Source organism: Papio anubis, chromosome 6 (genome assembly GCF_008728515.1).
Source record: "Papio anubis isolate 15944 chromosome 6, Panubis1.0, whole genome shotgun sequence".
In the NCBI taxonomy this organism is placed as follows: Eukaryota; Metazoa; Chordata; class Mammalia; order Primates; family Cercopithecidae; genus Papio; species Papio anubis.
In genome coordinates, this window is record NC_044981.1 from 80,840,708 (window position 1) to 80,853,302 (window position 12,595).

Here is a 12,595-nt window from a genome sequence, read left to right on the forward strand (position 1 = left end):
AAGTGTGATGTTAGCTATAGGTGTTTTTGTAGATATTCTTTATCAAGTTGAGGATGTTCCCCTCTATTCCTAGTTTGCTGATATCATAAGTGGGTGTTAGATTTTGTCAAATGCTTTTTCTGCATCTACTGTTATGATCATGATTTTTCTTCTTTAGCCTGCTGATGTGATGGACTACCTTAATTGACTTTTGAATGAATGCTAAACCAGCCTTGAATACCTGGGATAAATCCTACTTGGTATATAATTCTAACATCACTGCCATATCTGACTCTGGTTTTGATACTTGCTCTTTCTCGTCAAACTGTATTTTCTTGCCTTTAATATGTCTTGTACCTTTTTTATGATAGCTGGACATGACGCACAAGTTAAGCGGAACTGCTGCAAACAGGCCTTTAGTAATGTGGTGATAAAATATAGAGGGAGATGAAGGGTTCTATAGTCCTAAGAAGGGGTCTCAATCTTTTAGTGAACCTGTACCACTGAACTGTGAACTTCACACATGCTTCTCAGGCCTTCCGGTTCCCCTTGCATAGGACAAGATGGCCAGAGTGGATTGAAGTTGGGTATTTCCCTTCTTCCATGTGGAAGGCCAGGGCTAGAGTTGGTTATTTCCCTTCCCTCAGGTCAGTCAGGCTCTGGTTAAATAGCTTCTCCTGAGGGTAGGGCCTTGTCAAGAACAGAGTGCCCTGACTAATGTATTTCAAAATGGTTCCCTTCTAGCCCCCCTGCCAGAAGCACCTGGGGATTTTTCTCCAATATTCACTGTGGGATCTTGGTCAAGGCCCTGGAGGTAAAACTCACAAAAAAAGTGTGGATGGGCTGGGCACGGTGGCTCACGCCTGTAATCCCAGCACTTTGGAAGGCCAAGGCAGGTAGATCACCTGAGGTTAGAGTTCAAGACCAGCCTGATCAACAAAGTGAAACCCCATCTCTACTAAAAATACAAAAATTAGCTAGGCGTGGTGGCGTGGGACTCTAGTCCCAGCTACTCAGGAGGCTGAGACAGGAGAATTGCTTGAACCCAGGAGGCGGAGGTTGCAGTGAGCCAAGATCATGCCACTTCACTCTAGCCTTAGCAACAGAGCGGGACTCCGTATCAAAAAAAAAAAAAAAATGTGGATGGGTAATCCCATGACATGATCCCCTGGAGTTTTTAATCTCTTAAAAAGAGATTTAAAAGGCTGTAGCAATTTGTCAGTTATACTTCAAGTTTCCCTAGCTCAGCACTGGCTTCTCCAGGGGTTTTGAGTTCACGGGTTTCTCTGCTCCAGCTAGCTATGATTCTCTCCAATCTGGGGGGCAGTGGTTTGCCATATGACCTCACTCTCTGGTGAATCTAAAAGCTGTTTAGTTTTTTTAGTGCATTCAGCTTTTTGCTTGTTACTAGGATGGAGTGATGACGGCCAGGTTCTTATGTGCCAGACCAGAAACTGGAAATCACCCTTTTCTCTTCTTACTCCATACTTTCTCCCTGTGCTTTATTATCTAATCACACATGGCTCCCATATCTCTACTAATCTATCCTATACCACCTTTTCTCCAACTTTTGAACCTCGATGTCTAAGTGCTTAACAGACACTTCCTCCTGAGTAATTTATAGGCACCTCTCATTCAAAATGTTCTAAACTAAGAATCATCTACTTTGACCCCTTGACATTTCTTCCTTGTTATTTCCCATCACAGTAAGAGGTTACTACCATTCATTTCCTTAGTGTCCCAAACCTACCAACTTTACAGAAGAGGTGGCCATCCTCCTCCTTTGTGATATCTCTGTAACTTGAAAATGCCTCTATTATCACATGTATGTTTTGTCTATATGCCTGTCTTCCTCTAGACTGAGCTACTCAAGTACATTTTTTATATCCCTTGCATTTTGCATAATGCCTGGAATATGGTAGGTGCTCAATAAATTCACAATGCATGAATTCTGATCTTTTAGTCATACACACTAGTGAGCTATTCTTATGGTGTAGTGGACACAGGCTTTCAATGGTCCCACAACATGTCACTTTGACCAGTCTGACTATAAGTTATTTTTGAATGAATCTGGCTATTATGTGAGTAGCAACAGCCTTGCCTTAAAGTCCTAACATCTCAGTCTCAGTGATAACATCTGAAAGAATTATTTAACTAGTGTGTTAAGTTTAACTGATCTTTGCAACTATTTGTAAAATGAAAACTCACAGTAAAAATTAGCTTCAATAATTACTATACATTGTGACCTCAAAAGACGGCTTATCTATATGAAATTAAGTTACTTCTTAAATATTACACCTGGAATGTAATTCATCATTTCTTCAAAAGTCTGTTTTGCTCCTTTTTGCTTATCTTGGAGAGAACGAGGTTCAGTGTTTTCACAGAATATAGCATCTAAAAAAGAGTAAAAAGAAGTATTTCTGGAATTTTCATCTACTTATACAAAAAGGATTTCCTCATAGTAGAAGTACTAATAAACCAAAGCAAAACAAGATTTCTTCCCCTTTTAGATTCAATTAAAATTACAGAGTACACAAAATATGAAACAAACACATGAGAAAATACAAACCTCTGAGAAGTGTTATGAGTGAGACCAAACGGTGCTCCTGAAATAGCTGTTCTAGTTTACACTGAAGATAGTAGTCAGTATACATTTCCAGGGTGTTTTTAAAGAGGATTCGAGTTCCCATTAAGAGATGATGAAGCCAGTCAGGAACCTGGAAAACTACCCGTCCTGAGAAAGGATCAAATGGGATACCTCATTGTTCCAGATAAATTGGTATTTTTGAAAATTTGCCAATGTAGAAAACACAGATGACCATGGTCTATCTTTTATGTGTAAACACTAGCAACTTTAATATGATCAAGGACAATTGTATTGAATTATTATGAAAGGTATTTTCAATTAAAAAAACAGTTATGACGGGGCAATACTCAAGAACATTATTTGCATCACAGAAGTAAGATGAATGAAAAACAAGTCTTAAACCACTTAGATCTTACCTACATACATCAGGTAATCATAGACTCCTTCTACAGTCATCACCTCCATAAAATAATTCTGATTTTGCTTTCTCTCTGTATTTTCAGCACGGTTTGCATTATTTTTAAACAGATCATTGAAAAGCTAAAATAAAAATTGGAATAATAAAAAGATACGTAGTTTATTACATCTGCTGACAATAATCAATAAGGATGAAGTGACACACAGCAAAGGCATTTAAACCTTTTCCAATCAAAACAGAATATTAGATAGGTTAATATATGTTTCTAAAATTCCCCATTTATGCCCCAAATTGCAATAAAAAATACATGTTCCCCAAAAATATTACATAAAAACTAAAATATTCATTTTAGTTACAGTCCATAATTCATCATCCATAAAAGACCCCTCCTTTGTTTTTATATACCACAAAAGTTAACATAAAAAGATGTACAAATATATTATTGATAGCTAACTTTAAAACTAATGATTTAGGCCAGGCGCAGTGGCTCACATCTATAATCTCAGCACTTTGGAAGGCCGAGGCAGGCAGATCACCTGAGGACATGAGTTTGAGATCAGCCTGGCCAACATAGTGAAACCCCATCTCTACTAAAAATACAAAAAAATTAGCCAGGTGTAGTGGTGCGTGCCTGTAGTCCCAGCTACTTGGGAGGCTGAGGCAGGAGAATAGCTTGAACCTGGGAAGCAGAGGTTACAGTGAGCCAAAATCATGCCACTGCACTCCAGCCTGGGTGATAGAGCAAGACCGTCAAAAAAAAAAAAAAAAAAAAAAAAACCACTAACATGATTTAAAGATTATAAATCACTATGAGTAGAGGTAAAAATCCAGCTTCAGATGAAATTTATCTGGACAATATTCAAAGCCCAGAAAGGTCTAATCAATGTGTGGCAGCGCGGGAACCAAGATATTAAGAATTAATGGTTGCAGTGAGCCAGAAATTGCACCACTGCACTCCAGCCTGGGTGACAGAGTGAGGCTCTGTGGAAAAAAAAAAAAAAAAAAAGTGGGGAGGGGAGCAGAAGGGAGGGGAGAGGAGAGGTAAGGAGACTGTGGAGGAAAGTGTATTCACTTTTACCTGAAGATGAATTTTTTTAAAAGCCTCCTAGAAAAGTATCCTGAGAACAAAGACCATATATTCTATTGGCTCTTATGTCAGATATTATTAACGCTGAGGCGTAAGCTTAAAACATTTTTCCACAACCCAAAAAATAGGAAAAGGGCTCTCTCTTCTGATAAATTATTCCCTCTACTCTTTTAAATTTTCAGTTTAATTTTTTTCATTGAAAAACAGTGATATTATACAGTAAGTCTGGAAAAGAGAGGAGAAAAACAACTCAATTTTGTTTTCCCTCTGTATTTTCAGCACGGTTTGCATTATTTTTAAACAGAAATCTAAAATAAAAGCTGGAATAATAAAGAGATATATAGTTTATTACATCTGTTGACAATAATCACTAAGGTTAAATAAAGTGACACAGAGCAAAGAGGAATTTAAACCTTTAAATTAAAACTCAACCACCTAATAGCATTACTATTAAACTTTTGTATATTAACTTGTACTCTCTATGTACATAGCCACAAATCAATGAGGTTCAAAAAATAGAACATCCTACTTTTTCACTTAGCACCGTATCAAATGTCTTTATGTTACTTTATAGTTTTCATAAGCACAATTTCATCTGTTGCAAAACATTCCTTGAATGGATTTTCCTTAAAATAATCATTCCTACAATGTTAGAATTTCATGTTGTTTCCAATTTTTCACTTACGTAAACGATATTTTAATAAACACCTTTACATGTTATAAGCTCTTCTCTTATTTTTCTCCCTGACAAATTCCTAGCATGCAGGTCAGGAGGTCAAAGAACATAAACACCTGATTTATTCTGTTACATAGTATCGATTTATTTCCCAAAAGATTGGGCCCATTTATTAGTCACCAGGAAAGCAAATATCCAGTTTGACCAAACTCATAAATCATTTTGCAAACATATTCCCTATGTACTAAAATTCACACTCCAATATAATTCTTCTTTCCCTATGTTCAGCCTGGTTAATCCTCTGAAATCATACCCATTAGGTCTTTCACATTTCATCTTTCACAAAAGTATGCATATATAGTGAAGGCCATCTAAAAAAGAATTTCTTAAGAACCTCTCACATCTTTTCAAGCAGTTTTGAATATCAATCTCAATAATCCTGAGGGAGAAGACAAATATTACTAAGACTGATGAACTACACTATGTCTGTTTCTTAGGAGACAGAGCTATTACTGAGGAGGGCTGAAGACTTTCTCTAAGAGACACTTAAGATGCCTGAGCAGAGGAGAGGAAAGAATTAGGGCTCATATCTCAATTTCTCCTCTTGAACATTTTAACATTTTTATTTTATAATGACATCTAATTGAATTTTCATGCTCAATAAAGATAAACGTAACGATCAAGGAAAGCAAAATGGGCATTAATATTGACAAACCACAAACAAAATCAACGTAAGCCAAGTTTTCAGCCACTATATTCTTCAGAGCACTAGATAGGTTATCTTCTCCTGCTCTTCCCGATCTGCGTGTGCATTTACTATTCAAGAATCTTAAGTACCAACCAGGGTTTTATAATGCAATGAATCTGTTTTGCTGGAAAACATCTGCAGCTAATAGTAAACCATTATTTAAAATCATAGTAGACCTGGGGGGAATATCAAACAAATTCTAAAAATACGAAACACAGTAACAATATTTTTTAGGTTTAGATATGTTTATGCAGAAGATCAGACAACACTGAAGAGGCAGAGATGGAAGACAGATCAGAAAAAGTTAACATAGACCACCAAAAAGTAGTGAAAATGAAGACAGAAAATATGGAGGAAGGCTTAAGAGATATGGAAAACAGAATGATAACTAAATGAAAACAGAACAACTAAAACAGAAGGAGATAAGAGAGGGAATAGAGAGAAGGCAATATCTAAAGAACAATAGCTGAGAATTTTTCAAAACTGGTAAACTGAAGTAGACTGTTAAAGTAACAGCCCCCAGTGATCAAGCTTCTCTATAGCCAAACTCTTATACAGTCCCCTCCCACATCAACTCTGGGCTTGGCTACATGAGTTGCTTTGGGACAAATGTTGAGCAAAATGTTCAACGGAGTCCTGGAAAGTTGTGTGTTGGGGTGAGCCCTCTTAGAATGCTGGTACCATGAGAGTCCAGAATTGCTTGCTGAAGACACATTGCCCAGTCAACAGGAAACATACACAGTCAGACATGTGAATGAGGCCACCTTTGGCCATCCAATTCAAGAAGCTCTAAGACTGCAGCCCAAGTGAGACCAGAAGTACAATGCAGCTAAGCTAAGTCCAAACTGCTGACCCACAGAATCATGAGCAAATAAGAGAGCCGTTTTAAACCATTCACTTTTGGAGTGGTTTGTAACACAACAATGTTTAAGTAATTTGTACCTAAAAGTAGTGTGTTGCCATAACATAAACCTAAAATACATGGTATTAGCTTTGGAAGCTAGGAGTAGGTGGAGGCTGGATAAATGGCAGGAGTCTGTAGTAAAACTTGGAAAAAATGACAAGCTGTTAGTCAAATCAGAAAGCAATGAGGTCGCTGTTCTTGGAAATGGAAACTTACATCACATGGAATGTATTCTTTGACCACAATGTAATTAAACTAGGATCAATAACAACAATAAAGGAACAATCTGAAAATTCAAGAATGTTTGTAAACTAAAAAAAAAAAAAAAAAAAAAAAATTATAAATAACCCAGAGGTCAAAGAAGGGATCATAATAAAACATTCTGAACTGAATAACAAAAATACCACACATTAAAATTTACAAGTCAGTGTTTAAACAGATTTAAAGAAAAATGTACACATTTTAGTGCTTACATTAGAAAAGAAAGGCTAAGTTAAGCATTAGTTTCACCACCAGAAGTTAAAACTGTAATATAAACAAAAGCCCAAAGAAATACAAAGAATTTTTCAAAATAACAGAAATAAAGGTAATTTTAAAAGTCTGACAGAAAAGCTCAATAAAGCCAAAAGATAAAATGTCGAGAACAAAGAGACATAGCTACAGATGTCAGAAACAATGACAAGACAAAATTATTGACAACTTCACACCAATAACCTTACAAACTTAAAGTACAAAATTTGTCAAAAAATATAACCTATTGAAACTGACTCATGAGGTAATAAACCTGGAGAATTTTATAATTGTTAAAGAAATTAAATTGGTTATAAAAAATTTTCCTACAAACAAAACTGCAGGCCTAGATGACTTTACCAACTCTTATCAAATATTTATAAAAAGTCTACCAAAAATAAAAAACGCTAATAAAACTTTGATACCAAAACCTAACAAGGACAGAATGAGAAAGAAAAATTATAGGCTATTTCTACTCATAAACATGAATGTAAACTTCCTTAATTTTTTTTTTTTTTTTTTTTGAGACAGTCTTGCTCTGTCGCCCAGACTGGAGTGCAGTGGTGCGATCTCGGCCCACTGTAACCTCCACCTCCTGGGTTCAAGCGACTCTCCTGCCTCAGCCTCCCGAGTAGCTAGGATTACAGGCACCCACCACCACATCTGGCTAATTTTTGTATTTTCAGTAGAGGCAGGGTTTCACCATGGTGGCCAGGCTGGTCTCGAACTCCTGACCTCAAGTGATCCATCCACCTCGGCTCCCAAAGTGCTAGGATTACTAGTGTGAGCCACAGCACCCGGTAGCTTCCTTAATCTTATAAAGGTTATCTATTAATACAAAAAGAGCTACACTATACTATTCAATGGTGAAATAATTAAACAATTTCCTTTGTATAGAGCAGTCCTAGTCAGGAATCAAACAAAACTGCAATCATTTGTGACAACTGTGTAAATATAAAAGAATTACCAGATATTACTAAAACTAATGTTAAGTCTAGCAAGATTACGAAATAAAAATATTTCCATCTATATATACAAGAAAGTTATAATAATGAAAATATTAATAATATTAAAGATACTATTCAAAGTATCAACAAAAATAAGGATGGAGGTCCTCTGAGCTCCCATAGCTCCCCATGCTGGCACTACACCTTGGCATTAAACAGCTTCTTGAGGACAAGGAATGTATCTTTATATTCCCAGTGCCTAGCACTCAATAGTAGGCATGTAATAAAATGTTTGTTTAATGAATGGATAAAATACCTTATAAGCCATGAAAATTAGGTAATGCCATCCAATAAACATAAACACAGTATAGCAATTAATTTATTATTATTGAAAGTTGGTGACATATAACCTAAGAAAACCACTTTTAAAAAGCCCCAAACACAGAAGTAGCATAAGTTTGCAAATACAGTATCCAAAGAAACATTTACCATATTAAAGCAAAGAACCAAGTAAGTATACACAATATCTTCTGTTTACTGTGCAACTGATTTCCACATAAAGGAAATGTATAGCTCAATCTATTTCATTAACAAAGTATTCATTCTCCTGATAATGAAAAAGTCATCTCTAGTAGGGCAATTTAAAACTTAATGGTTCTTTAATGCAACGTGCAGTACCTTCTTGTTGTTTTCTGAAGTAGGGCTGAGAATGGTCAGTTCTGGTCTACTTGGTTTAGGCTTTGGAGATTCACATGAATTAATAAAATTCATGATAAAAGGTTCCAAATGCTGACCTTTCTGTGGTGACAGATTATTGTAAGAAAATAAAAAATAATTTTTAGTATATAATCCATCAAAATTTATCAATATTTAAATATGTTTATGATTATGTTATAGAACACACATAAATCAGTTATTCACCTCTTTCATTAGTTTTCCAGGAACAGATTTTATAATTTTTCCTGCAATTAAAAGTAAAACATTATTTTAGGAAGGCATAAAACTCTTCATAATTGCTCATATGAATACTTTACCAGGTAATTTTAAATACGAAATAGCCAAATTAAAACTGTAAAAAGTATTTATGATTGACCATTTCACACTCTATGGAAATTTCAATAAATATGGTATTCTGAAATATTTATAGATACAATATTTGGGATTTACTCTAAAATGATCCAGTGAGGTAGGTGGTGGGAGAAGCGGTGGAATAAGCCAAGGGTTGATAACAAAATTGAGTGAGAAGTTTATTACATAATTTTGTCTACTTTTGTGAAAATTTCCATAAGAAATATTTTCAAAGGATTTTCAGTAACAGTGAATATATAATGGTATCTAAAGATATGCAAAGGCCAGTCAAAAAAAAGTTTTAAGAATTGCCTCAATATTTAAAACTATTTCAGTAGTTTATATTCTGAATTTTAGATTAAGAATTCCTATTCTAAATCCTATATTTGCCAAAATTACTTCTTGATCTCCAGGTTCCCTTACTGTAAAACATCAAATATCTTGAGATTTTCTCCAGCATTTAGAAATGACTGTTAAAAATCAATCAAAACTGATAAATACAACTTAAACTGCTTTCCAAATAAATTGGAAAAAAGTAGATTTATGGCAACAGAAAGGGACATTAATAATAAGGAATAAAAATACTGTTTTGTGACAGGCAAACCACCCAACCTTCCCACTTGGCTATTTCTAGTATTTCTGGTTCTCATAACACCTCCTCCTTAGAATGTTCCCAAGTTCCTTAAATTATATGATTTCATCCTATGCTTTTTTGTCTTCTATGTGTTCTTACTGAGCCAAATTATTTGCTCAATCTGATTTCAAATAAAATTCAAATCTTTAATCCCTGCCTGTCTCCTGGACTCTCCTACTTTATAAAACTTCAACTGGATTCTATAAACTCAGTAAGTTCAAAGCTACTGTTAATGTAGCCCCTATTCCAACAAGTAACAGCATTCATCCAGTTATTTAAATAGAAACTTGGATCATCCTTGATCATTTCTTCTTCAATCAAACCTAGTCAGTAATCAGGAATATCCAAATCTCCTAGACACCATATATAACCAAATATTTTGTCCTCACTTTTTTCCCCTAATAAAAAGATACACACACACTAAATATTTTGACTTAAATAAATGTATTGATTTGGGGTGGGGGGGGGGTGGGTATAGACAGAAGCCAAATGTCCCCCTGCACTATTTAATTCACTGATTTAGTTCCACATACATTACTTCAGATTACATCATATAAAATATATTTAGAGGCTAGGCAAGGTGGCTCCATGCCTGTAAGCCCAGCAATTGGGGAACCCAAGGTGGGAGGATCAATTGAGGAGTTCAAGATCAGCTTGGGCAACATAGCGAGATCCCACCTCTACAGATATTTAAAAATTAGCCAGGTGTGCTGGTGTGTACCTGTAGTCTTAGCTACTTTGGGAGGCTGAGGCAGGAAGGATCACTTGAGCCCAGGATTTGAGGTTGCAGTGAACTAGGATTGTGCCACTGCACTCCAGCCTGGGCAACAGTGTGCGACTCTGTCTCAAAAAACATAATGAATAAAAAATAAAATATATTTAGAAATATTGTTTTTATACTGTAGCAGTAGTAGTAGCAGTAGTATTAGAGACGTAGTCTCACTCTGTCACCCAGGCTGGAGTGCAAGTGGCATGATCTCGGCTCCCTCCACTTGACAGTTCAAGCAGTTTTCCTGCCTAGACCACCCAAGTAGCTGGGATTATAGGTGCACGCCACCAAGCCCAGTCAATTTTTGTATTTTTAGTAGAGACAAGGCTTCACCATGTTGGCCAGGCTGGTCTTGAACTCCTGACCTCAAGTGATCCACCCACCTCGGCCTCCTAAAGTGCTGGGGTTACAGGTGTGAGCCACTGCACCTAGCCAATGCTATATTATTTTTAAACTTTTTTTGTTTTTGTTTTTGTTTTTTGTTTTGCTCTGTTGCCCAGGCTGGAGTGCAGTGGTGCGATCTCAGCTCACTGCAACCTCCACCTCCCGGGTTCAAACAATTCTCCTGCCTCAGTCTCCTGAGTAGCTGGGACTACAGGCGCCCGCCACCATGCCCAGCTAATTTTTGCCTTTTTAGTACAGACAGGGTTTCACCATATTGGTCAGGCTGGTCTAAAACTCCTGACCTCAGGTGATTCACCCCTCTCAGCCTCCCAAAGTGCTGGGACTACAGGTGTGAGCCACCATGCCCAACCATTTTTTTAACAGTTTTATTCAGATTTGTCCAGCTTACATTAGTTTGGTCTGTTTTGATGTTTATGTAAAAAGAATCAGACTGTATGTATTCTTTCATGTTTTGTTTCTTTCATTCAACATTTTTAAAATTCATCCACATTGTTGCTAGTAGCCTCATGATATGGGTATTCAATGTTATGACTTTACCACAGTTTACCTGTCCATTCAATTGCTGATGAGCATTTGTGCTGTTTCTAGTTTGGGCTATACAAACAATTCTTCTACGAACGTTCTTAAACATGGATAGATTCTCCAAAGTATATATCTGAGAAAGGAACCGCTGGGTCCTTCAGTTTTTATACCAAACAATTTTTCCAAGTAGTTTTTCAATTTATAGTCCTACTAACAGTGTATAAGAGTTCCTGTTGCTTTACATCTGCACCAATACTTAGCACTTAGTATAATCAGACTTTTAAAAACTTTGGTGAATGTGGTGTTTCCCAAATATGATTCTAATTTGAATTTCCCTATTAATGAAATTAGGCATCTTTCTATATATTTATTGACCATCTGATTTCCTCTTTTGTGAAGTGTTTTTTCTTTTGTTTTTAGAGAAAGGGTCTCACTCTGTCACCTAGGCTACAGAGCAGTGGTGTGCTCATAGCTCACTGTAACCTCGAACTTTCTCGGCTCAAGTGATCCTCCCGCCTCAGTTTCTGGAACAACCAGGACTACACATGCATGCCACCATACCCAGCTAATTTTTTGTTGTTGTTTTTTGTAGAGTCAGGGTCTCACTTACGTTGCCCAGGCTGGTGAAATTATTTTTCTTCTGTCCATTTTTCTACTGTATCGTCTTCTAATTGAATTTGCAATATTTGCAAATATTTTCTCCCATTGTACAGGCTAAATAGTTGCAAAACATACAGGTAAAATATCCATAAATATTTCCTCCCATTCTACAGTTGTCTCTTCACTCTGCTGCTTGTTTTTTTTTTTTTTTTTTTTTTTTTGAGACGGAGTCTCGCGCTGTGTCACCCAGGCTGGAGTGCAGTGGCGCGATCTCTGCTCACTGCAAGCTCCGCCTCCCAGGTTCAGGCCATTCTCCTGCCTCAGCCTCCGAGTAGCTGGGACTACAGGCGCCCGCCACCACGCCCGGCTAGTTTTTTGTATTTTTAGTAGAGACGGGGTTTCACCATGTTAGCCAGGATGGTCTCGATCTCCTGACCTCGTGATCCGCCCGCCTCGGCCTCCCAAAGTGCTGGGATTACAGGCTTGAGCCACCGCGCCTGGCCTCTGCTGCTTGTTTCCTTTGCTGTATAGAAGCTTTTTATTAGGTTGGTGCAAAAGTGAGATTTTTGCTGTTTAAAAGAAAAAAAAAGGCAAAAGCCACAATTACTTTTGCACCAACCTAATAGTTTTAATCTAGCCCCATTTGTCTATTTTTGTTTTGCTACCTATGCTTTTGAACTCTTAGCCATAAGATCTTTGCCTAAAGTCGTGAAGCATCCTCCCCTCATTTTCTTCTAGCAG

At 36.8% G+C, this 12,595-nt stretch overlaps 1 protein-coding gene across 20 annotated transcripts in view; it reads right to left on the reverse strand.

The window, feature by feature from the left end:
• The window catches only part of SNX14 (sorting nexin 14), a 93,688-nt gene that overhangs the window by 6,193 nt on the left and 74,900 nt on the right, over window positions 1–12,595 (reverse strand). For all 20 annotated transcript variants that reach the window (XM_021937563.2, XM_021937565.2, XM_021937559.2 and 17 more), the window contains 5 exons: window positions 8,778–8,818; window positions 8,535–8,654; window positions 2,983–3,106; window positions 2,549–2,713; window positions 2,278–2,373 (listed from right to left, as the gene is read on the reverse strand). In XM_021937563.2, coding sequence (XP_021793255.2) covers window positions 2,278–2,373; window positions 2,549–2,713; window positions 2,983–3,106; window positions 8,535–8,654; window positions 8,778–8,818 — 546 coding nt within the window. The remainder of the gene's footprint in view (window positions 1–2,277; window positions 2,374–2,548; window positions 2,714–2,982; window positions 3,107–8,534; window positions 8,655–8,777; window positions 8,819–12,595) is intronic.